General features: G+C 38.1%; 1 protein-coding gene across 2 annotated transcripts in view; it reads left to right on the top strand.

The window, feature by feature from the left end:
* The window catches only part of TTC28 (tetratricopeptide repeat domain 28), a 333,992-nt gene that overhangs the window by 7,627 nt on the left and 298,913 nt on the right, over positions 1 to 27,452 (top strand). For both annotated transcript variants that reach the window (XM_072415453.1, XM_072415452.1), the window contains exon 2: positions 26,699 to 26,977. In XM_072415453.1, the coding sequence (XP_072271554.1) occupies positions 26,699 to 26,977 (279 nt within the window). The remainder of the gene's footprint in view (positions 1 to 26,698; positions 26,978 to 27,452) is intronic.

Here is a 27,452-nt window from a genome sequence, read left to right as displayed (position 1 = left end):
CTTGCGGACCTCTGGGGTAGACTAAGGCTACATACACACGTGCAATAATTGTCGTTGGAAAGGATCTTTCACGATCCTTTCCAATGTTCAACAACTGCACGATGCATGAAGGAGTGCTGTACATCCATTACGATCGTTCATCATCCATCGTCCGTGGATCCGTCAGGACGGTCGTTCAGCCGATGGACGACGAGCGCTGTAAACAGGCCAGATTCTCGTACGATATTGGCCCTGAGCCGATTATCAGACAAGAACCATTGCACGTGTGTACGTAGCCTAAGCCTAGAAAAGATACTGCAGTTTTTTTACCCTGATCTTGTCTGTGGAGTGTACCAGCTGTACATTGTTATGACACAATTCAAACAAATGTAACAGAATGCAGATACTAAGAGCAGAAATTGGATTAGTATTACAGGAAACTGCTTTTTACAGTTCTGAATTTAATCCTAGGAATTCAATAATATGGTGCTATCTTCTACATTTCTTTAGAAAAAAAATGAAATAATTCATAATTGATAATTGTCTATAGACTTATTACCAGCAAACACATTACTATGCCTTGAACAGATAATTGCATGAAATGACTTTGCATTTTGGAGTTTCAGCATCTGGAATTAGCAGTAAAAGTGAGCTGGTTGATATATGTATATTATATAATATATTCTGGGCTCTATTTATAAAAAAAATGTTTTATTTATAAAAGCATATGACAGAAGCCACTTTCTGTTCCTATACTACATATAGACTTGAGCACTGGTTGTACAGTGGTTGTACAGATTTGGTCACTAAATAATCTCTCCAGAACATTGAATGCTTGCAATGCCTATTTACATGGTTGATCTAATGAAGGGTTATTATTATTAATAATATTAAACAGTATTTATATAATACCCAACATAATGAGCAGTTCTGTACATTAAATAGGGGTATAAAATGACAGACAAATACAAACAATGACAACGGAGGAGGAGAGGACCCTGGACAGATGAGCCTACAGATGAGGGGTGTGCTCTGGAGATATCGCTGTCATCTCTCAGCAAATAACAATAACCAATTTTGATACAGACCCCAGAACTTTTAAAGCATAACTATAATCATTAATTCCTTTTCTGTTTGGTAGATTTACCACACCTTTATTACTTCTATAGGGACAAAATATCCTCATAAAAATAAGTACATAAGTTGCAGTAGTTAAACTAATATTTATCATGGAGGCTGAACCAGACCAGACATAGATCTTTTGATGTACAAAGAGAAGAAGAAAAGCTTCTAATTGCAGTGCAAACAAAAAAAAAAAACTAAAAGATAGCCACAAAATTTCTTATTTCTCTTATGTACAATTTTCCCTTCAGAAATGACCTAACCATGCAATAAGGCTACTCCCAGTACAATTGTACATTTTGTTATTTACACAGATGACATTACTTCAGCACAATGACATGCAGAGTAATCAAATGGCCAGTAAGGGGTCTGGAGACTTTATGAGCTTTTTATTGTATAATATACCAGACTGTAATTCCAATTTAACATAGTCTTATGTGAAATGTCATCTGAGTATGGTTCCCATTAGTGTGCAAGAGAACCTATAAAATTCCCCACTACAGTCAGCACGCACCTTCAAAACTTAACCAAAATTCTAACTCATACCAAACAAATGTTGACTATAGACTGACTGAGATCATTTTATAGTGGGGTTTTGTAAGTCCAGTTTTTCTGTTTTTGTTTGGTTTGATCAACAACTTTGTAATGTCTGAGTAATGTCTTATTAATATCTCATGAAGGTAACAATATTTCTTACTTAAAAAAGTGTTTGTTGCAATAACTGTGTCACGACACCATAAAATGTCAGGCTCTTATGACTTTTGCCAGGTGACCTTTGCTGTCTAGACAATAACGACAGTGCAGAGGGAGTCCTGGTGTGATAGAACAGAGCATTTTAGGTTCATATATCAAAGTTTACATGTCTGGTCTCTTTGACCCTTCCATAGAAAAAGAGAATTGTGCATTACTTGTACTCCCCTGTGGATGCTGCCTGCATTTTGTCATTGTTTCTATATTGTTTTCAAATGTCTTCAAGTTCCTGTTGTTCTTCTAGAACCATTAGCATTGGCTTTGATTGCTTGAAGTCCCTTTAGCTTTCATGTCTCTGTGTGCATGCAAATCCTCTTATCATTGACTCCTTATCTCCAGTGACAAAGCTGTTTTTCTGTATGCCTGTAAAGTGAATTTCAGGCACAACCACAATGCACACAGACTGAAACTAACAGGAGGTGACACAGACTAACATTAGAAGACCTTCTTTTCAGTAATCTTCTTTTTTATTTCTATCATGGTGCTTCTTGCTTAAGATATTTTTGTGAACTCAGCAGTCTTTGTTATAAGTGCCGGCACAGAGCTCCGACAGAGCTATTCTGACCTCTCCGAGCATTTACTATGAAGTCTCACGCTCTTCTTTTAATGAAGAATACTGTTTAACAAGCTGTTACAAGTACTGCGGAGCCTAATGCACTGGGAAATAATTTAATGGTATTTGCTCTTTCAGAAAAAAAGTGGAAAACCTGTGTTACTCTATAGTGATGGCTGGCGGGATAGGTGGTGAATGTAGGATTGTGATATTTTACTAATTGGCGGCTAATACAATGGCTTTCTATTACATTTGCAGTTTTCAGAAGACCAGAAGTGTGGCATGATCCTCACCACTGAAGCAGTGCTCTCTTAAATGGCTGGGATCCTGTGTTTTCAGTAGACATAGTTTTCAGCGGGGTCTGTTTATACGCCACTAGAACATTCCCTGGTGCAGAATCTTCCAGGTCCATGTGTTTCAATGGCAGTAAATGATTCCCTTCCAGGGAATGCTTCAGTGAAGGTCTGATTCACTGCTTTTTTAAATAGACCCATATATGGCACTCTAGACCAGCGTTTCTCATTTCAACATGGGAGAACCCTTGAAATAACTTTCAGATCTTCAGAGAACCCCTTCTCTAGTTACTATATCCACAGCTCCACAATATATTAGTGTGGAGATCAGTGGGAAGAATGTCTCCTACATTTCTTGTCAGTAGGAAGAATGTCATCCTTACAGATAGCTGAAAATATCATTGGTGTCACTTAAACTGACCTGAGAGGCATACATTGCGCATTGGTCACGGAACCTCTAGGGTACTGCAGAACCTTGGTTGAGAAACACTGATCTAGACCACTAAGAAGACCTGTTGAAAACTCTATGAACTATCATCAGTGCTTTTTACTTTTCTTATGTTGTATTTTTATAACAGTAAAAGGTAATAAAGAATTTCTTTTTTAATTTATAAGCATGTAGAAGATGCAGCTGCCTTAGGTTCACTGACGTCTCATCATCTCAAAGATTGCTGTAACTCCTATTATATACCTGAAGAGTAGAATGAAGTAGCATAGACTCATTTTACTAGCCCATAATGTTTGAGCTGAGAAATTGTCCTAACAACCTTAATTTTCAGGCATACCACTGTCAGATTCTGATTTCAATTTTGGCTGAAAATAAAGATCATTATGACTGTTACAAGTTTGTAAATTGAGTCCCATCACTATTTCTTGCAAATCTATTGTAGCTTACAAATCTTTTAACAAGTATTACTGTTCATATTTGTATTTCAGCTGTGTATTACTGTGGAATTACAGTCTGGAAAAAAGTGCAATATGTCTGCCAACTCTGCATTGCCCATATAGTTATCTTACCTGTCATCCTAATGCATACATGTTGTGGGAAAAACACAGTTCCCTCATATATTCTAGTTCAGTCAGTGCTGGTAGAAACCAATTATACATGGTCAAACCCTTTTTAGAGGGAGGTAAAAAAGAAAAAACATTTAGTTTTTTTTATGATCAGCTCAGAATCTTTCTCCTTTGCTTACTTACAAATAGAAGTTTATGTTCTCTTTTTGCAAGAAAAAATAAGTGATAAGGCTTCAAGCAAAACTGAAAGGATGTATTTTAACCATTTTCAAAAAGTGTTATGTTCCTATCATTTATATTATTATTATTATCATTACTGTTATTAATCAACACTGTTTATATAGCACCAACATATTATGCAGCACTATACATTGAATAGGGGTTGCAAATGACAGACAAATACAGACAGGGACACAGGAAGGGAAGAGGAACCTGCCCAGAAAAGCTTACAATTGGTGAGGCAAATCTATTGGAGAAGAGAAGTACTTTCAACTGTAAATTGGCTTTAAGCGGTTTTCCAAAAACCTTTAATATTAGGAACATCTCTACCCTTGCTTATCCAATAAAGCATGTTCCAGTTCCCTAAGTGTAGCCCACCTGGTGAAATACTTACCTGTTTTCCCATTCCAAAAAGCTTTACTATGTAGCCCTGTCTGGATCTGCATGGCCTTAATTCCTAAAAAGTGTCCCTACTGGGCCATCCTTATCCTATGCATGTGCAGTGTGTCCTTCCGTTATGTGGTTCTGGCTTTTCCCATTTAATTACAAGAGGTTACAGTGCACATCCACAGCATGAAGGTGAAGAAGCAAAAAAAAGTTTCGAGGAGTGTACAGCTCTGGGTAGTGCAGCAGCGAACTAAAGATCGCTAGAATAGGCTCAGAATAAGTATTTGCACTTCAGGGTTTGTGCCTTAAAGCACAAAGTAAATTTGAGGTCTTGTTTAGCTTAGCTATGTCTGTGCATGCTTTATCTTCTAAATATGCATGTATTCCCAATAACCATGTGCTCTGTTATGCAAATATCAACTATCATGATTGGTATTTGACTTTATCCCCTCTACCATCCTGTTGCCCAATGGGTACATGGCAAATGCATAAGACACCTTATTTATTTATTGACATATCATGACATGTTCAATTTTTTGATGTGCTGATTTCATTCCTATATTTATTTTTTTGTCACCTTTTGGCTCCTTATTGTAACCATGCCATGTGAAAATAGATGGAAGATTCTTACATCAATTTAGTATTAAACAAGTAGACCACAGAGGGTGTGTAGTCATTTTACTGTTGTTTCCCCTGATAAAAAAGACAATGGAAGTGGCTAACACTGACTCTGTCACATAAATCTGTATTCACAGCTGAAAGAAGTGTATGAAGCTGCCACCAGATAAGGAGGCCTGAGGGCAATCATGAAATGCTGCATGTCCATCTGCTCTGTGATTTGGCCGATCTGAGTGCCCAGTATGGCAAAGATAGGTTGCTGATGTCTCATACACATCTCTTTCACTTGACATTTAAATTCTTAAATTTTTTTTACTTACGTCTATACGACTATTAAAAAAATGCACTGCTTTTTCCAAGAATTAGCACTTCCACCAACATGTGTGAAAAATGGGCTGTTGTGTGATGAGTAACACAGTAACATTCAGCATTGTTTGTATGTGCTTTAACAGTTTCATTAGTGTAAAGCCTAGCTCATTGATCTGAAAGGATCAGCAATGTGATGGACGTGCAATAAGGGACTGTCCTGCATTGGAATTATGTCTCCATTTGCTCCTAGGTAGGGCTGCTGCTTTATTTCCCAGGAGTGCCAGTAATCTGGGAAAAGTAAAGTTTTCCTATGTAGATTGGATAGAAGAAAGGTGTCTATGCACTTGGATGGGTGTCCTTTAATATTCCTATAATAGTCAGGTTATTTCCTTCATTTTTTATATCCAAATGTTTTTATATTACAATCTTTCAGTAGACTGTAAAGCCAGTGTTTTGTTGCTGTTAGACAGGGACAAGCATAGAATTAAAAATTTTAGCAGTATATTTTGAAAACACTTGTTGCCTTTTTATTATAACATTATAACAAACTGCTTATTTGTTGGATATCTACAATTCCGAAATAGAAAGTATTTTGTGAAATCCACATTTACATTGTACAAACCTACATGCCTACACATTGCTTTCACTAACAAAAATAGTCTGCACTTCACATGAGTAAAAGGTAATAAATGCAGATGTGCAATGGAAATTTCAACAACAAATAGAGGAACATGTCCTCTAGCACAGGCATGGGCAAACTACAGCCCGCGGGCCGTATACAACCTTTTACAGTTGTTTCTCTGACCCTTTGGGTGTTCTGCAGCTCTGGCCGGTGCCACCCAGAGCAGGGTCCGGGGAAAGATCCCGCTGGGGGGGAGGGGCGCACCAGCCAGAGCCGCGGAACACGTCCCCTGTTTGTATCCCGGCTCATGGACATGGGTGGGCTGTGTCCCTGCACACAACCCGCCCACTCTCTCATCACAGGCTCAGATCTGTGATAGGAGAGTGTGCGAGGTTATGCTATCATTACTTCACGTTCAGTGGCGTCATGATGGCATAATCCCACCCACTCTCCCATCGGCCCGGCCCCTCTTTCAAATTTTATATTGTGGCCCCTGACTGAAAAAGTTTGCCCACCCCTGCTCTAGAATGAACTTTAAAATCCTCAGAAGCTGCCTCTTCCCCACATCTCCTCTAGCTCCAATGGAGATTCTCTTTGTACAGTGGATGGGACTGGTGATGTAACTCCTTCCCATATGTAGGAGTTGCATCGCCCCTGGTGGTTCTGTATTAGGGACTATTTCATTCGAACCTGAGTTCTGCGCTACACTGCACATGCACCATGCTCTCTAGAGATAAAGAAAAAAGCCACCAGGAACCATTTTTTTTAACAAAAGGGATATTGCATGTCTCTTTTGTCAATTAGCTCTACCTCCTGGTGACTTTTGCCTTCTTAGTTTAGGTCCGCTGTAAAAGATCTAAACATGCAGACAGTGCTCTGTAGACTGGAAAGTAGGCAGGTTCGAGTCTGGTAGAAGCTGAGGTTCAAAGCCTTCTCCTGAAAATCATATTTTGTTTAATTTGGAGCACTGTACAGCACCTCTGTAAATACTTCCAATATATACCCTGCTGTTTTAAGCTCTCTGTGCCCTAAAAGTCTGCTCAACGCAGGGAACCTGGCAAACACTCTCCATCCCATGTCTACATTAAGTTATATTTACTGCAGCTGCATGAAGGTCTTTACTATATGGCCTGCCCAGTGCCATACAGCCTTTCCACAAACTCTACAGCTCCTAACATTTCAAACCTAATAGACTTCAATGTGAGACATATCAGCAAATTGATGGGTTGCAAAAGGTATGCCTTTGATGCCTAGGGCTAGGAATGCACAGAGAGAGCTCTGCAAACTGGGGAGAGGTAAAACAAGGCTGTGTGACACTAGATAGAGCAAAAAAAAAAAAGATGCATTAGGAAAGTATGACCTATTACAAACATACCCAACACAGGGATGGGGGTCAGGCAACAAGAAATAATGCACTTACCCCTTAAGATACCAAATAATAAATGCAAAGACATACAAAATAAGAAGTATACATTTAATTAGTATACAGTATCTATAGACACATATTTTTTAGTTTTATTTTTCAGTTTTGTAGCAGAAGAAAGGAGTAGAACTTCCTTCTGTGTTCATTTTTTTCTGTGTACCCTGCAGTCAAATTCACCTCACTATTTGTCCTGATGAATATTAACACCAAGCCAGAAAGTGAGAAAGGGAAATCAAAAATTGTACAATTGTCATCAGAACAATAATTGGAGGGGAACATAATTTTTTTAGATGACAACTATCCAACAAGGGACTACCCTTCATTTTCTATCACATTTATCATATTTCAGTGCTCAACCCAGGAATTTTTTTGAGCCAAGGGGGAAGAAATTGTAGGTGGGTGGCATCCCCTGTATTGTGACCCTAACTCTTCAGTAGCCACATAAAAACAGCCGGGTGGTTACTGAAAAGTGGCGGGTGGTGCGCCCAGCTAAAAGGGGCTGGGGAGAACACTGATATTTTCAGAAGTGAAAGGGAAATCTGCTCAATGAGACAAACAGCATTCCTTCTCTCTAAAAAGAAAAAAAAAATCTGGAAATCCTGATATTCCCATTATTATTATTATTATTATTAATAATAATAATAATACTAATAATAATAATAAACAGGATTTATATAGTGCCAACATATTACGCAGCGCTGTACAATAAATAGGGGTTGCAAATGACAAAAGAATACAGACAGTGATACAGGAGGAGAGGACCCTGCCCCGAAGAGCTTGCAATCTAGTAGGTGGGGGAATTTACACACATCAGGATGGGAGATATGTAGTGGTGGGAAGTAGTGATGGTTTCAAAAGGCAGAGGAAGATGGGTAGGCAAGTTTGAAAAAATAGGTTTTGAGTGCTCTTTTAAATGGGCAGAAAGTAGGAGCAAGCGGAATAGGACGAGGAAGACCATTCCAGAGAGTCGGGGCAGCTCTAGAGAAGTCTTGTATCCGTGCGTGTGATGAGGTTATGAGTGAGGCAGTCATTAGTAGGTCATTGGAGGAGCGGAGAGAGCGGCTGGGGGAGTATTTTTTTACCAGGTCAGAAAGGTAAGTGGGACAATAACTGTGGAGGACAGGCAAGCACAGGAGCTTGAATTTGATTCTAAGGTGAAATAGAAGCCAATGGACAAAACTACAAAGAGATGCAGCAGAAGAGGAGCGGAGGGAAGGATGGATGAGTCTGGCTGCAGCGTTCATAATAGATTGTAGAGGAGAGAGTCGGGTTAGTGGAATACCAGAGAGGAGGAGGTTACAGTAGTCCAGACGGGAGATAAGAGCGTGTACAAGGAGTTTGGTGGTCTCTGCGGACAGGTAGACAGATTTTGGAGATGTTGTGCAGGTGAAAGTGACAGGACCTGGAAATGTTCGGAATATGGGGGGTAAATGAGAGGGCAGATCAAAGGTGATGCCAAGACAACATACCTGAGGGGAGGGACAAATAGCAGTGTTGTTAACAGTTAGAAATATGTCAGGGGGAGATTTGGAATTTGAGGGGGGGATGATGATGAGTTCTGTTTTATCCAGTTTGAGCTTCAAATATCGGTCAGACATCCATGATGAGATCCCATTCCCCATATTCCATGATTCACTGTAACTATGTCATTCAACTAATCTCTGTTTACTACCTATAATCTGTGATTGTTTACTCAGTTTTGTTCTTTGGAAATCTATCATCAAAGTTTATTAAAAATGACTATGGATAGGTTTCAGCTATAGCTAAAATGTTGGATTTGGCAAGTAACACTTTACATGGCATCTTTACGTTGAAAGCCTCAAGCTCTGCGTCTTCTGTGAATAGAACAACTATATTATCTCATTTTTTTTGATCACCTAAAAAATCTCCTATGAGAACAGCAGTGCTCTCATCATTATTAGAGTCCCATATTAGGCCAGGTTTTTGCAATATTTTTAAAACATAGTTTATACTGTGTTGGCCATATAAAGATAACTGCTATGCACTTGCAGATGTATTGATAAATAGGAATTTGGTAAAATATAATTTATTATTAATAAAAAATGTGTAAATCTTTATATTTTAGTTGTTGTATCCCTTTAAGAGTGTAAACTGAATATACTTCACCCTATACAGAACACATCTCCCTGTCTAATAAATTCCACATTACCTCCTATTCGATATGGCGCAGGGAAACATTTTCCTGAGTAATTGCCTGACATGGCTGCCACGAGCAACACAGATGATAGGTTGCACGAAAATCCCATATACAAAGATAATGCTATGGTTAAGCTTCTAGTCATTTTTGATGGAGGAGGTGGAAAAAAATGTTAATGGTCCCTAATATGTCACAGCCTTGGCTTGGCTTGAGTCTGCCAGTAGCACAACGGTTTGCATGTAGCATGACTAACGCAGGAAAAAAAAATGCAGAACACACAGAAAGCAAATGCCTGGGAACCAGTCTGAAGTGATAATATATTTCATTTTATGAGAGTCTTCTTTTTACTGTGTATCTGAAATGAGGATCAGCCTGAGGGGAGGAAAAAGTAATATACAAATAGCTTAGATTCAATGGAAAGCGTTGTAATTATGGCAAATATTGTTTGGTGCTTTATTTGCAATGGCTTATTGCTGTTCTGCAGATCTTGAAGATACAATGTGGGTAATTCTGAGCTCTAGGCATATATGAAAGATGCAAATAAACACAGCTCATTATTTATGAATGCATTATTAATTGTAGGTGTAAAGGTAAATTTAGCCTGTTTTTAGCCTCTTGCAGTCTCAGTACAGCAGAGATTAGACTGGTAGACAGAGAAACAACACAGGCAGCCAATCAAGTCTGTTGCCTGGTGGAACTATGTGAATCTCAGGACTGGTTGGACAGTAATACCAACCTTTTGGCAAATAAAACTACTTTGTATGTATGTATATATATATATATATATATATATATATATATATATATATATATATATATAGCAGTTTACAGCTATAGCAGCTTTATAGCTAGTATGTTACAAATAGGATTGTGTGTCTGAACCTTCATTTATTTTGTTTTGCCTGTATGGAGCTTATAGGCACCCTTGGTCAAGGTGCACCCCCTCACCTAAGTAGTCTATCCCAGGCAGAGAACCTATTTTTTGTAATCTTGTATTATTGAAATGCCACGATATATCGATTTAATCATCTCTGCCTAAATTCTGTAGACATTCTTGCAATATTTAAAAATATTTGAAGGCTTTTTTTAATCCTGATCTTTTCATTCCTTAATGGTTGAGGAAAAAGAAAATATTTCACCTAAAGCAAAACGAGAAAAAAAAACAAACAAACAAAAGAAAGAATCTATGACACTTTTTGGTCAATTGTATGTCATTTTGTGTTTTATATTCATACTTTTATTGCTTATTTTTTTTTAATTGCTTTCTTGAAAACATAGTTGGTGGATTTGTGCAGGAGGAAAGGGAATGGGAGGGATGTCACTGCTCCGATCCGTTTGATTTTGTGTGTACATTTCTGTTGAACTTATTGAGCTCTGGAAACAAAGGCTCTAAAGAGATTCTGGAATGTGAAAAGGAGCTTAAAGCTTTACAAGCTACCTAAGAGTGAAATACTTTACAAAAATTATATCAGGTATATACCTATTTAGGAATATAATCAAATTTGTATATACTGTATATGTACAATACATACTATATGTTCCTTGGGTTGGGTAGCCGGTCACTTTAAAACTATAGATTGAGCCATAGAGAATAAGCTATGAAGACACATTTGATAACTGTTGCCCAGAATGCCCGATCATCTCAAGTGAAAATCTAGCATGTGTACATGGGATCCCCATGTCATTAGTAATATACTTCAGCGACCAACCGGGCGAGACCGTTGAAATTTCCTATGAGGGAGAGCACAGCAGGGAGACTCCAACTCATCCTCCTCTCTCCATTGAACTGAACAGTGCTGTGTGTACAGCCCTCTGTGTTCTAGTGTTGCTGAAAATTTTATTTCCATTTTATTTTCCAGCAACAAAAAGTTTTGTGTACAAAGCATAAAATAACCAGGTATAAGGAAACACTCCCTTCAATAATATTATTTGGAGTTCACTGAAGCTGGATGAATTAAAGAATAAATAGGTTGTTCTCAGTCAGTTGCATGCTGTTGGTTCAGCTCATTTTTGTATGGTCTTGTAGCACATAATTGTTTGAAAACTCATTATTTGTATTTGTAAACTCACAATACAAAGATTTGCTGGATTTCTTTACCAAAAAGTTTTTTTTTTGTGTCTGCATTAGTGTAACACTAGGACCCAGTGCTGCAGGTATTGCGTATGAATTGTTTATGAAACTGTATTCATCTAGTAGAATCAAACTGGATGCAATAAATCTGGAAAGACAGAGCCATGAGTACAGCATAGGACATCACAAATCAGGAAAGCAATACTGCCGTAAGACAGCCTAGACAGTGGTCATTCAGCTCACTAAAATTATATGTTATTTTCATGAGCATTTCGAAGGCAGGCTTTCATTGTTGAAGATCTGATTAGGGCGAGCAGTGAAAGCATGCAAGGATTTCCATGTGTTTGGCAAAGCTACAATTCTTCTGCTCTGACACTAGAAACACAAACTCATTATAAGGGAATGGTTAGAAAATACACTTGCTTCCCCTTTATAGAATCACATCAAAATCCAGCTCATACTGGCTAAATAACATTACTATATACAAAATAAAATGTACTACAAAAAATGTGACAGAATGCAATCTTTTTTAAATTCATAATTAAATAGTTACATAATGGGGTGGGAAAAAATGCCCATAAAGGTTACCCAAAAGACGCTCACATTTCAAAAATTCCTGCATCCTTGGAACCCTAAATGAATTATTTTTTTATTAGGAAAACAATATTTTTTAGGGACAAACCCTAGGTACAAACCAACTAAAGTAACCTTTCACCCACCCTACAAGTTAAGTTTATATATAATTGCTCCATGGTTAGAGACACTTTCAAGGTGTTCACAGCACTCAATGACTCCCCAAGACCTGCAGCCATACAGACCCAGGTATCAGTAAAGGCTACGTTCACACTGGCAGTGAGGTCGCAGTACACCTCACCAGTGATTTACTACCTTGGGGCATGCAGCAGCCCCATGGAAAATGAATAAGGGATGGCAGTGAGTGGTTCAGTACCGCTCACTGCTACCTGCTGTCAAATCTGCTGAAACCAGTGTTGTGGTGCGTGCGGAGGAGCTGCACAGGAACACTTGCTCCAACCACAATTCTGTACCTGTATCAGTAAATGTAAGAAAAAAAAAATTACAGCTATTCAAATAATGTTATATATAATAAGGGAAAGGTGCCTTTATTATTTTAAATATACCACTAAAAGGGTTTTTTTTAATTCAAAGTGCAAAAATTGAATCAGATTGTCTTGGACTATAGAACAAGTACTCTCTATGTTGTAAGGATGAGGACAGTAGTTTAGGCTGGCGGTCGCCAACTGGTGGTTTGTGGCTTTTGTTCCAGGAGAAGGACCCCTCTGGGGGCGTGCACCAGCCAGACCCGTGGACCATGCCCTCCATACGGATCGCAGGCTCAGGGTGGTGGACAGGTTGTGTCTCTGGACTGGGACCTGCCATGGGCAAGTGGGCCAGGTTCTGACACCATGATGTCACTCTAGGGATGTTTCATCCGCTTTGAGTGACACACGGCTCCCCTTGCATGCGCAGTCCAGAGCCGGTAAATTTTGTGGTACGTGGGTCTGGAAAAGGTTGGAGACCACTGGTTTAGGCTGTGCAACTGCATTTTTTTTTAATTCCTAATGTCAACTTTAATCCTTGAATTACAGGAGCTGTGAAGCTTTTGCCTTTTTTTGTGCTAACTTTATATCATATGGTCTCAAATTATTGCATAAATACATTTAGTTTTAGGTAAAGCAGAGTAGAGTGTATATATACATACATACTGGCTGGTGGTGCCAGACATGATGGTTGCAGTATCTTTAAAACTGCTGAGCTGACTTTCTAGGATTCTGGGTTTTACACTGCACTGCAGTCTCTAGAGGGAAGAAAGCATAGTGTTAAAAAGCATTTAGTGAGTATTAGCTTGCTTAGTGAAAAACATCTTGTTAATAGGAGGACACAGGAGAATGGGCATGCTTCCTCAAGCTGTTCAAATAATTTCACAATACGCAACACATCCAACACAACCTTGGGAAGTATATGTTACAGCAGCTTGACCTTACATTGATGGTATTAATTCTGTTAGAATCCCTTAATACACACTGATAATGGCAAGACTGCTGCATCATCCTTATTGAGAAACATGTATACCCCTTCATGAGTTTCCTGCTGGTGAACCCAATACCATGGCACCAAACGTCCATACCGATTTTTTCTTTTGTCCATGATTTCTCATGTGTTGTTGGTTACTATGTAATTACTTTAGCTAATTACCTTGGTAATTTCAATCTTCAACTTAAACACAATTCATATGTTACTACCAAGAGGTTAAATCTCTCAGAATTTACTGTCCCCTGTAGTTTTACCTTTTGTGGTGTGGGATATATATGCTGGCTGTAGACTGGCATCAAGTCTGCAAACAGGAAATATGTCAGACAGGGATATCTCAGACAAAATATACAAATACATTTTTAATTAAAAAAGACATCCATATTTCAGTACACTTTAAATATCAGCTTGCCATAGTTTGGACATTTTAAGGAGAACCTTCCATTTTAATTCTATTTCAGTTCAATCTTTCAATGAGTTATATTAAAAAATACAATTTATTAGCCAGTTTTGACCTTGACAAATGACCATTTTCTGGTGGTTGATTGAACTCTGTGGGTGGTAGATTACTTAGTGTCTGGTAACTTCTTGTGATTGCATTTCATGGTGGCTTAAAAGTACTTAAAATTGACTGAAATTTTCCATATGTATGGGCAGCTTAAAGATTAAATACATAAACCACTAGCAATGGGTGAATGCATTGGGTTTAATTTGTCACAGGCTAAACAAATATTATTTGAAATTTGCTTAAGGCATGTGCTGTAAACCCATTTGGCAATCTTTAAAATAGGATTCAGTAGTAGTCAGTTGCTAAGGTAATAGCTGACACCAAAATGGGGGTTAATATTGTGTCTACTGGCACCAATGCAGGGGGTTACTTTGTGTCTACAGACACCAATGCTTGAGCTTTAATATTGCAGCTACTGACACAGGTGTTGGAGGTTAATATTGCCACCTCAAATACCAATGCTGGGAGTTATTATTGTCTCCACCAACACCATTGCATTAGGGTTTTAATGAAGACACCAGTGGTAGGGCTTTTCATTCTATGCATTATTACTTATTCTTTGGGCTGTTAATGTTTCTACTGAGACAAATGCTTGAGGTTATTATTGAAGCCAGTAACACCATAGCTGGCTCCAATGATGCTGCTTGAATAAGGTCCTTTATAATTTTCAAGTTGACCACAACTGGTGTAACCTTTCTGAAAAAGAAAATCTCAGATGAATATAGTAGTGAAATTTCACTAAAGCCAAAAGTAGGCTGACTATATAAAGGCAGATAAAAAAGATGTGAACAATTGGCCATTCCTACAGTAGCAAGTTCAGATCTCATCTAAAATGATTCTCCTTATATGAAAAGTAGTCCTAAATAGATCATACAAAGAAAAAAGTCTGCAACTCTCCCTGACACTTTTATGACACAAAAGGGTATTTGTCCTGTGTTTGTTTCATATATCCTACAGATATAACAAGATGTAACACTATATATATATATGTATATATATATATATACACTATATATTCATATATGGAGGCATTACAAAAATCTGTTTTTATGCTAAGCTGAGATAGTATTAGATAAAATTCTTTTGTTGAAAAGAATAGGAGGAACGGTCGGCTGAATACACATTTTTATCTGACATTCAATGTCAGTATTGTGGCAGATGTGAGAAAGAAGTCTTCATAAACCCTAGTAGAAAAAGAAAATCATGTTTCACCTATTACTATTTCACCTACTTTTCTAACACCATTAGCTTGTCTCTCTCTGAAGATATCTGACATGAAGATAACTCCTTAACATTAGGAGAGATATAACAGCAGGCATGTGACCTAGTGTGGTCTAAAGTTTGCAGAACTATGTATAGTAATCCTACAAAAGTACTAGAATAGGATTAATATGCATTTCTCCCTATCATACTTAATAAACATTTTTTCATTTTTTTTTTATTAGTTTAGTTATTTTTTTATGTTGGTGCTTCAGTATTCATTAGTGTATAATATTCTACCAAGCAAGAAGGGACAATGGAAATGTGAAATAAAGACAACTCCCTTCCTGCCTTTGAAGGTAGAATGAACTAAAATGGAGAACACTAAAACTATTGCTATGGCTTTAGGATAATGCTCTGATCTGACCATAATCCACCAGTTCAGGGAACAACCCTCATGTTGTCATAAAATTTGCAGAATGAATATTTTGGTTTGGTCTACCTTGAGGAAGGTTTTTTGAGAGAAGAGACAAGGTACAGGGGGTTGTTAGAGGCAGATTAGAGGCGCAGGGGAGCTAAAGGCAGTCAAAAAGGCTAATACAGGAGTTCTAGAAATTATTAATTACAAGTAGTATAGCAGATCCTGGAGGTGATCAAGAGGAGCAGCATGGAGAACAGTAGAGATAAGCTGTAGGTTTGCAACCCCATATGCCCTGGAAAAAGTTTGCAAGTGTATGTATAAATATACTGTTATAGTGACCCTTTCTCCCCCAGTCAGGATACCTTACATCTGGGCATTTGTTCTCCATTCTTCTGTACTGTCAATGCTTTACTTCCTTACTCTGACAGGAACTGCCAAAGTACTCATTACCAATTACAGAAAAGTATAGCAGCGTGATGTTTGGGTGACTCGTACACTGATACTCATGATACCAATGCTTTGCTGCCACCATGCTTAAAGGCTGAGTGACATACTGGTAAGCCAAACTATTGTCATATGGGCGGAAGAGGCATTCTAATTTAGAGCTCATCTTTGATAAGTTAAAATTGTCAGGGCAGCTCTTGCAGTGCTTTGGGCATGGTCAAAAAGGTATGATGTGGTACCCCATGGCTTTTAATATTATCCATAGTTTATATTGTACATAAGCATGTAGGCACTAGAGGTTTAGAAATGGTATGCTAGCGGTAAATCGATTTAGAATATAGCGTTGCATTTTCAATATAAATATACTACATATGCTAAATATACCTTATTATCAAATTTGTAGCTCTTGGTTCACTCATGCATTTCCAGTTTTTATGGCAGCAAAGTATTCTTAATGTGACTTAGTTGGACACAATTTTTGCCTCTGCAAAGAGTGCCAATAAATTTTCAAATGAGCTAACATTTGGCAATATATGTAAAAAAGGATATATTCTGGCATATTAGCAGATGTAGCTGCACAGAATTTATTTTGTGCACTTAACATTTAAGTGGGACTAAGCCCAAAAATTGAAAACCACATGGGAAAAGATGCTACAGATAACTATTCATACCTAAGGGAGTGATAAACTGGCATTTTACAGAAAAAAAGGCTCACAAACATACAAACATGTATTGCATTCATGGCTTTAATTAATGTTGGTATTCCTGTGTCCAAATAGACATATCTTCATAGAAATAATATTCTTTCAGTTCTTTATATTTCCCTTGACATACACTTCCCAAGTGCCCATAGTTAGTTGGAGGAGAGTTTATTTTTGCACCTTTTAAAATGAAATTCTGGAAAATAATGCAAAGTCAGCAGCTGGGTCCGGAATTATAGATTTTACTCCCTTAGGCCAGCTACCCTCACCCCCCCTCCCCCCCCTCACAACTGCTCTGGACACATGCCATGTGGGTTGAGCTTCTGTCATTGAGCCTGATGTAATAAATCTCTCCAAGGCTACACTTTCATCAGTAAACCTGGGTGATCTAGCAAACCTGAAATAGATTTCTTAAAAGTAATTTGCTATTTGGTAGCAAATCCTTATTTTCAATCCTGGGCCAGATCCATTCCATGTTTTGCTGGATCACCCAGCTTTGACTGATGAAAGTGTATCCTCTCCAGCCTTGCAGAGCTTTAATAAATAGGCTCATTGTGTTTACTGTTCAGTCAATCCAGCAGGGGAAGAGCTCTGTTGTCTCCAGCTTCCCCCTTCCTAGACTGGCTGAACAGTAGGCACATTGACAGGGGCTCTGTCTAGCTGGGAGAGTGTTCCTGTTATTGCTCAGCCAATCTAGCAAGGGAGTTGCCAGGGACAGGTGTCCCCAACTGTCTTTTTGCTAGATTGGATAAAAACTACTGTCAAAAGCCAATACCATTACCTGAACTGTCAATGATAGGTAAAGTAATGTCAAACCTGAACTCAGACTGGTAAAATTTGGAGTTACAGTGTGAGCACCTCTAGCACTAGTAGAGGGATCTCCTGCTCAACAAATAAATCTAAGCTCCACCAGAGCATCACCCTCTCTTCTGCACTGCCAAAACTTTGATTTAGTTGTTAGGAAAGCGATTAGTTCACCTGATATGTACGTCTGATTCCCGCTGATGGCTTTGAAAAAAAAACCACTCCCTGCATTGGATCACATTGCATTTACAGTGCTGATGGGACTTTTTTTTTGCATAGCCCGTTGCTGGGAGCTAGGTGCTGCTCCTAACAGCCCTGGTACTCAAGGCAACGGTTTAGGTAGGCTGGTCCGAAATCCAGCTCTGTAGGGCTGGTCCGAAATCCAGCTCTGTGTGCTATGTATGTGTCTATGTATTGTATTTTATTGTATGTACACCACTAAAAGAGCTTATATTCCTTTATTAAATCAACACCCATGGCAATAAAACAGCCCACTGATTTTATGTGCGTCCCTGCTAGGAGTTATCAATTTCAGTTGCATAGATATTATGACCATTGCAAAACTGCCAACATTAGGTAATGATCATGTAGCACTGAAGGGTAGCATAAAATACAATAAATTAAATAACAATGCAGAATAAGCAGTAAAGGAACAACTGCTTATGTTCACAGATAAGTTTATATATTGTTCCAGTGACCAGTAACCACACTGTTATTCACTTTGTACCTATATAATGACTGATAACACAGAATAATGGCTTCTCATAAAGTCATTCTTGTCTGCCCGTATCTTATCTCTAAACAATGATATTGTCTGTCTACAGATGACATTTTATAACCATAGAAAAAGGCAATCAGCAGTGTGTATTACAGGCTACCATCAGTCGCTTTGTAAGAATTTTAGCTACACATATCTAATCGATTTAGGAGATAAGACATTGTAATCCTCATATCTATTTTATGTCTCCATCCCTTGTGTGTATAGTTATTATACTGAGATTAGCTGATAAATGTAAGTATCTATTTAGCAAGAATCTCAGTGGAATCAAATGCATATAATCTGTTTTAACAGTTCATTTTAAAGCTGATGATATCGTTGTGTAAACTACTTACGTAGATAAGACTGTTTTCTCTGAAAAGATGTTATTAGGAAATGTTGTTTGCAGACCAGATCCCATAGAGGATTGTATGCTATTATGGTGACCACCTCTAGAAACATACCAAATCTAATAGAAAAGAAATGGCTTCTAAGCCCTGTACAAACATCAGATAGATGTCAAAGAAATGTCACTGGAAATTATTTTTTCGTGATAATTTTCAGTAACAGATAAACTAATAGGCAATATATACACAACGCCATTTTGTTCAATGGAGAGAGGAGGTGGAGAACGAGTGAGCAGCACCCTACTGTATTACCGCTATAGGAGTGCACAGTGGTCATTTGCAAATGGTTGTTTATCAATCCCCAATGTTGGGGAATCACTGTACATATTTCAGATTTCTCCCGTGACGAGCACAATAGTTTGTTTTGAGTGAGAATCATCTGACCTATGTACGTAGCTATAGTCTTCTTTCCTAGAGTTTTTTTTACAGTGTGTCTTGTGATCAATATGTTGTACAATCTATGTTGAAAAGCCCCATTTTTTATTCTAAAAGTACAAGGGGGCAGCAACAGTAATTTCTTTCCCCCCCTGTTGTCCAAAATGCCTAAAGTAAACACTGTCTTTTGCAGCTGCATTATTTTGCCATGCTTGGTACTTCCAGGTACTATGGGGTGGGGGGTTTAGGATAGTATGTGCTTGGAAAATGTTTGTTTGGTCACATAGAAAAAGGGGAGAGGGTCTTCAGCTCTCTGGAAGTTCTAACATTACCTGGAACTACCAGGCAGACTTTTCTTCTCACTTTTGTCAACATACAGAGCATCAGAGAACAAAGAGAAGGAAAATTGTTGTGGGAACTAGCCTGTATGGGCAAAGGACAAGTTCACTTAAACTTAAACTCGAATTTTAACTAACTGCAAGTAGAATTATGTATGTGAATTTGCCATGTTATACGCCTTCTGTTTTCTGAGTCCTGTAATCCTCTGCACACTGGAATGGGAAAGAAAGGGTCACACTTATCTCCTCCTCGTTAAAGCGCAATGTGGGCAGTTCTGACTCTGGGCCTGTCTGCGCTCCCAAGTTTTATCAGTTTCCCCCATCCCACTGGCCAATCAGGAACTAGCCTTGTAATCATCCCTGGCATTTTAGCTATCTCAGACACAGCACTCAGCATTCATGCAACCTGTCTCCAGCCCCCTAGCTCTGCTGAGCAAGTTCCTGTACACCTGTTGGTTAATTCAGTGTTTCCCCTGTTCGGCTCCTGTGTTAACTCTTTGTTGCCCAATCTGTTGTTTCCCAGCCAATGCCCTTGTGCTGTTCCAGTGTTCCTCTCTGTCTGTGGTTATTCCTGTGTCACCTCCAGTGTCTCCTGTGTTCCCTGTGTCCGCAGTGGCCCCTGTGTCACCGGTCTCTGTTTCCTGGATCCCTGGTTTTGGCCCCAGGCTTGTGACCTGACCTCTCTTGCTTGCTGTCTGCCTCGACCCTGGCTTTCCTTGACAATTCTTCTGCTTGGTGATTTGGTACCGTGTATCTTCTTGCCCTCCCTGGTGTGCCGAAGGACCGCAACCTGGCAGTAATCAGCAGCACAACATCCTCACCACTGGAGGCTCTGGAGAAAACCTTAGACTCTACGCCTTAGCCCTTCTCAGGGCTCACACCACTGCTGTGCAAGCTGTAGTGCCCACTAGTGGTTCTGTCTTCCCAAGCCTGACGGGCTTCCAATAGACAGGTTTCCCTGCACTGCACATATCCTGACACTGACCCAGTGGAAACAGCAGTGTCCACGGAGGGATGAACTTTTCAGTGTCCCATCATTGTCCAGTACTGAACCAGGTTGGTTGTGGTTTGGCACAAGACTGACAAATCTTGTTGGTAGCAAATCATTTGAACATATTCATTAACTAATGTAATAATTCCTGCCAACCACTGAATATAAACTATTAGCTAGCTGGAGACTTTCTGAAACTTTATATATATAAAAAAACATATAAATTAATGTAAAAAACTGTTAGGTATATGCATTGAAGAATTGTTTTTTGTATGGGAAATGTAATGCTCTTTCACTTTTTAATAAGAAACTATTATTTCCTATTAGTGTGCACACATTTTGAATTATTGTAAAGCATATAGATACGTTTGTATTCAAAGAATTTTGAATTTGTAAAATAAAAGTTTTTAGTTTCTCAATTGCATCTCTGCTAAATGCTGTAAGAAAATCAATGATAGGATTTACTGCCAGGGGAACATATTGTTTGAGGTTACCATTTATGAAGGGTAATTTGCCTATAAGGTTATAAAGAGATACAGTAAGGGTAGTAATAAAGCCCAATACATGTCCTGCCAAACTAATGAACAAAGCAAGCATACCAAGCATATACAACATGCCAATATGTCTGCCATCATATACTGTACAGATTCAGTGCAAGTCTGTTTTCTAAATCACCAAACACTGAGATAGATGTTTGATTCCACATTCATCATTACTGAAATAATTAGCAAGATGCATCCCAGCCAATTTCCTACAGAGTAAAATGTAAAATCCTCCTTGCAAAATAAAAATGATAGCATTAGTCTCTGTTGAAGCAGGAAATGAGCAAGAGGTACAGCTGGAAGATAATACTGTAAATGCAATCTGTGCCAGAACAGTTGTATTGAGTCAGGAGCACAATATACATACATTATATTTCCCGAAGGATCACTTGCTAGGCTTTTTTTAACATTCTTATATTTTCAACAATTTAGTCACTTGAGCACAGAGAAAATGCAGAAAATATATCACACATATAGGTAAAGGTTTCATTTAAATTACATACCTTTCATGGAAATATAGGCTAGAATGGTGTTCTTCCTTTCAACAAAGGCATGCTAATCCATTAGAAAATTTCAGTTTCACTAATAGAAATTGCTATTGTCATTTAAAAATAATTGTATGCTGGGGTATACACATACATTACATTATAAATGGACCGTAAATGGGACCTAGTACATTAAAATGACCCCAGATGTAGCTATGATATTCTGCTTGAGCTGACTTCATACGATGTTTGTATGAGTACAGGGTATTATCAATGTTATGACTATTTCTATCCAAATACAAATCTGCATATTATACTCTTTTTTTAAATATATTTTTATTGAGGTATTTTATTGAGTTTTTCAGAAATAACAAAACAGATACATTAACAACGAAATGGCAAAGGTGTTACGGGGCTGAGCAAACATTAGGGTACATTATACTGGATAGTTGAGGTATGGCCCCAGACTAATAATGCCAGCTAATATTCAAAGCATTTAACTATTTTGAACCCTGTTGGTTGCTCCTCTCGTTTTTTTCCTGATACTGGTAATAAATAAAAATAAAGACAAGTGATGGGATCTGTTTAATTAGGTTATATGTGTTCCATCTGCCTTGGGTTGTGCTCATGCAGCTGTAACAACTGCTGCTCGTGGGATTAATCAAACAGGTCCTATTCGGATACTTTGTGCTGCAATAAACTGAGCCAAACCACAAAGAACAATACTCCTAAAAGGCCATCTACACTAAACTCATGTACAAGCTTCATACAGTTCAAAAATTAAACCAATAATTTCAGACGAGCATCAATATGTATATGATAGTATCCGCTGGCAATGTTTAGTTCTTCTTTGTGCAGAAACAACAAAGTTGCCTTCACTTTATGCATTAATGTGTAAAATGTACCCTGTTAAGAGAGCTTATTTATTTTTAATGGGCTTGCAGAACATCATAACTCACTAATATGTACTGGCTTCATAGTAGTAGTGTGATGTAGTGCAATTGTGATGACAGCTACAGTGTATTGGAATATCTCACCGCAGCACAGTTCATGCATTGCTGTGCTTACTATAACACCAAAGTAGAGGGGGCTTGCTTATGCTTACACAGTAGAAAAAATGTTATCTCTTAACATCTTGTCTAGTGCATACAGAAAAAGGATTTTATGGTTGTACTTCATAAAAGTGAAAATGAAACAATATTATAGACATTCATAGAGTATAAATGGGGGTGTCAGTGAGTGGTTCAGTGCCAAAGACTGCTGGTTGCCAAATGTGCAGACCTAGTTCATTAAATATCAGTGCTGTGGTGCAAGTGACTGAACGAGGAGCAGCACAGGATCACTCTGCAGGTCTAAATTTACCCTAACTGTATCTTAAAAATAAATTGTAAAAGCAGGATACAATGACATTTAGAAAACACACATACCTCTTTGTGTTCTGGCAGATAGAGCAGCTTCCAGGTGATGCAGAGATAGAACAGTCTGTACCTGTCAAAACAGCACAGTTGGAAGGCCTGAGTGCGCACTCTAGTGGCCAGGTCACAGCCTGGGTGGCCTATTCTAAAATCTGGCCCTAATTGCTGCGTGTTGCGGCAATGCAGTTTCTTATAGTGAGAAAGAAGTCTAGTCAGACGTGCCTTGGGATTGAGTGATCTTGCACGACTCCTGGCACTGGCACCTTGCTCAGCATTGACAGTCTCATTCTCTGGGGCTGCCACAGGCATAAGTTACTTTTGGTGTCTCCTCCGAGGCAGTGGCTCACTGGCATAAGAAAGCATTAACTGCACCGCAACCTTATTGCTGAGCTGAACATAGCCTTAGGCCACGTACACACATTGGATTTTTGTTGTTGGGAAGGATCTTTCACGATCATTTCCAATGACAAAAGACTGAAAGATGCATGAACGAGAGCTGTACAAACCCCATTCTGCTCTATAGAGAGGGGGAAGAATGAGTGAGTGGCACCTCTCTGCTTCACCTGTATTAAGATCGTTCATTGTTCGTGGATCTGCCGGGATGAACGCTGTACACATGTCCAATTTTCGTCTAATACTAGCCCCGAGGGGATATTCAGAGGAAAATCAGGTGTGTACCTAGCCTTGGTCTCATCTCTACAGTGTTTAGACTGCAACATTGTAACTTTGTAGCAAGGTACAAAGTAAAAGGTCTGCCTTGAGACATTTGTAAACACAACCTAGAACTGCAGAGGCAAAAGGATTGTGATACACATCATTTTAGAGCCAGCATTATATTCAAGAAAGCAGATAGTGACCCTGGATAATGCCTAAACAAAGGTAGCTGCACTCTGCTGGAAAGGGAAACAGATGAAGTCTTTGTCAAGGGAATACTGTGATCTATCATATCAGCAAGTGTTACTTATTACTAAGTGCGTGCAAGCGCTTAATATGCATCTGACGCGAGTTCCACTTTAAGATACAGAAAGCATCCACTTTGGCCTCATTTTTTTAATTTAATAATAATTTCCAGTAATGCAGTTAACACAAGTATTTAGAAGTCGTCATTTCTGGAATACAGTACATGAAAATAATTAGTGGCAAAGGTTCCTAAATGCTGGGATTTGTTTGCAGCTTTAACTTCAGGTGTATAACCAAAAACAAATCCTTTTATGGAGTGTGGAGGATTATCTCTACAGCTGTACAATCAGTTCTGTGCGTATATAATCTCAGTTAATTCATTAAAATTTCCACTGAGATTACAAAACATGATTAATGTTGCCCAGTCTTTCCAAGCATAATGATTTTGTGATACTTTCAGATGTTTCCTTGTCTATCATGGAGGATGACAAGCATTTCTTTGTCTTGTAATAAAACTTCTGTGCCATACTTCAAATGTCAAGGATTTACAACTTTTAAAATGTGTTTGCACATTCAGCTGTTTGTGTTCATTTGAATATGAGTATGTATGTATGTATGCGCTAATTATAAAAACATCAGATGGGATGTAAAATGGTAAAATCTTCTCAATATATTGGTGCTTTCATCTACAACCCTAGCTGAATATCTTTGTGGTTGCAGGGGTTGCATTGCACAATTCTGTTATCATGCATGGAGTAATTCATCAGCATAGTAAAGCTAGTCATAGAAACAACATGACTCAAAGTTACAAAAAGCTCGGGAGTTCTAATGTCTCTGTTTAGGACCAAATTATACCACTGGATAGCAATAGTAATGTATTTCATTTTTATCAGGCAATCTTTTTGTGTTTGTATATTAAGCTGCACATTATTTTGGAATGGGCAACCAATTTACTGCTTATAAAACCAATATGCAACAATGTATGAATGGTCCACAAGCATGTTGCAGAGTGCTGCCTGGGTGCTTTGAGATGCCATACAAAATAAATGGAACTTCAACATACCACCTGCAAAATGACGTGCATACTACGTGCAAAATGTGTGCCTTAATGAGCCACAAGCAGCGTGGTGTTACCATATTTACCTGGAATGCACCACTGTGAACAGACCTTTGGCAACAGAGGGGCAAAGGGGCAATGGCAGCAAACTCAGTATTGAGTTTTAAACCTATTTACCTATTTTCTCAGCAATATTAGTCTATGGGATTGTTTATAGATCTATAGAAATAAGATTATTTTTCAATTTGGCCTAATCATGAGACTTCCATCACCTTTCTATAAGCACCTTAACAGACAACCTTCTTCTGGCATGTTGCCATTGATGTATAACCTGGAAGTGCCATTGGAAATTTCTGAAACATTCAGGGCCCTAATTCTAATGTCTAAAAAAGTTTTTTTTATCGAGGTCCAGTACAGAAGTGTTCCTTGTACACAACCCCCCCCATGCTGGCCCTATGCATTACCATCCAAAGGAGCAGATAAAAAAAAATAAAAAGCTGAAACAAGGAAAATCTAGAAAAATGTGCAACTGTTGCTTTTATCCACCATTCAGGTCTCTGCTTTTATTCACTGGGAAAAGTAAACAGGGGACGTGTTTGCTGATGTTTGCAAATTTTCTTCAATGTCTTTAATTTTTATACATCAGCTAACAAGTATATTCATTTCCATTCAACAAAATTACCATTGGAACTGTTAATGTTTGGACATTTTAGGAACAAAGATGACAAAATATCTATTCATGGAAAAATAATGAAAGCCTTTATTTTTCAAGAGTTCAGTTTGCTTTGCCGGCTTGGCTTGTTTTGCTCGCGCTCAGAAAAATATGCTATTATGAGGTTATATTTAAAGTTAAGTAGTAGTTATGTCAAACCAAAGATGACATACACCTTTGGTGTGCTGCCTGTTTCCTAATGAAGGGCGCTGGTTTTAATTTAGCGTTAGTAAAAGAGCCTGGAAAGTTGAATATTAACTGTTAGCTATTAGGGCTGACATAAATTATTTTTTTCTTTTTGACTGCCTGGGGTGGTAGAAAATATGTTATAGCAGCTGCAGGACAAATGGATTGCAAAATGATTAAGAGGATGGCAAAAATCACCTTTGCTACCATTGCTGAGTGGAAAATGATTACCATTATTGTATATAATAATACACAATACTCATTCACATGTTTTCAGGGTGTTAACAGTGTTAGAGTAATACTATCTGTTACCGCATTTTATTGAAAGTGAAAAAATATTCTTCTATCACACTGTATTTTACATGTATTTTCTTTTAGTCTTTTAGGTTTTTACCTTTACATATGAATATCTCATATCTTATACTTGTTATCAGATATTTCCAATCCTTATAGACTGTTTATGTAGCTAAAATTAGGCTCTATGTATTCATTTGTCCTGTATTGAATTGCATTGCTTCTCACCACAGGAACAAAGATGGAAAACCCAGAATAACCTCCTAGTCTAGTGGAAGCTTAGGTAGGGTTGAAGACTCTCTACCTGCCATTATGTGTTAGTACTAAGTACCTGAGCAAACTGAGTGCCATGTTACCATATTACTGGAGGAAGACTTTTTTTTTCCTCTTGGTGGTCAAATGAAGTAGCAGAAAACAGAGACAAGGTGCATTAAGTTTTCTGGTCATGCTACTAATAAAATGAACCCATTATTTTGCCCCGCATAGGTATTTCTATTTATTTCAAATTAAATACAATAAGACAGCAAACCCCATTATCAAGTCTTACTACAATAAATAAATAATAATCTGAATTGTATTTTTAATTTTCTACAGCCTTTAGGCATCTCAGTCAAATCCTTTGGAGGGAAGGTGGTTGAAAACTCAATTCTTGGTAAAGAAGATTTCATAGAGAAAGTACGCCAAAGCAATGAGGCTTGTAAAAATGGAGACTTCAAACTGGCTATTGAGCTGTACAGCGAGACTTTGCAAGTTGATCCCCAGAACTGTATATTGTACAGCAACAGATCTGCAGCTTTTCTGAAAACTCAGAAATATGAAAAAGCTTTGGATGATGCCATCAAAGCACGACTTCTGAATCCAAAATGGCCAAAGGTACGTCATCTTTTCAGATTTTTTACTAATTTTGTGGTTTTACTTTGTATTGGTAAATATTTATTGTAATGTATTTTATTGCAATTTAATAGTTCATTGTTTTAGTATTAACTGATAAAATAATAAATCAGCTTTCGTAGGATGTATTTGGTTTTACTAAAGGTTTGTTGAACTGTTCAGCTACAAAACCAATACAAACGGACAGTACAATGAAAGTGGCCGGACTAACATAACTGATAAGCTAGCCTAAATGTAATTTAAAGCACCATGCAGGGGATTTAAACCAACTAGGAAACTACTTTTATCTAAAAAGACATGTCTATGGGCCTAAAAGTAGGGTTAAATTTATCCTAATGCACCAGAAGAGCTTTAAAGGGTAGACCCAAGGGTCTTCAAAACAATGTTGCCTTTTTCCTTCCTCCTCCCTTCACTTATTCCATATTACTGATAAGCAAGGCTAAAATAATGAATTATT

Source organism: Pyxicephalus adspersus, chromosome 6 (assembly GCF_032062135.1).
Source record: "Pyxicephalus adspersus chromosome 6, UCB_Pads_2.0, whole genome shotgun sequence".
In the NCBI taxonomy this organism is placed as follows: Eukaryota; Metazoa; Chordata; class Amphibia; order Anura; family Pyxicephalidae; genus Pyxicephalus; species Pyxicephalus adspersus.
This window is presented reverse-complemented; position numbering and strand designations above follow the sequence as displayed.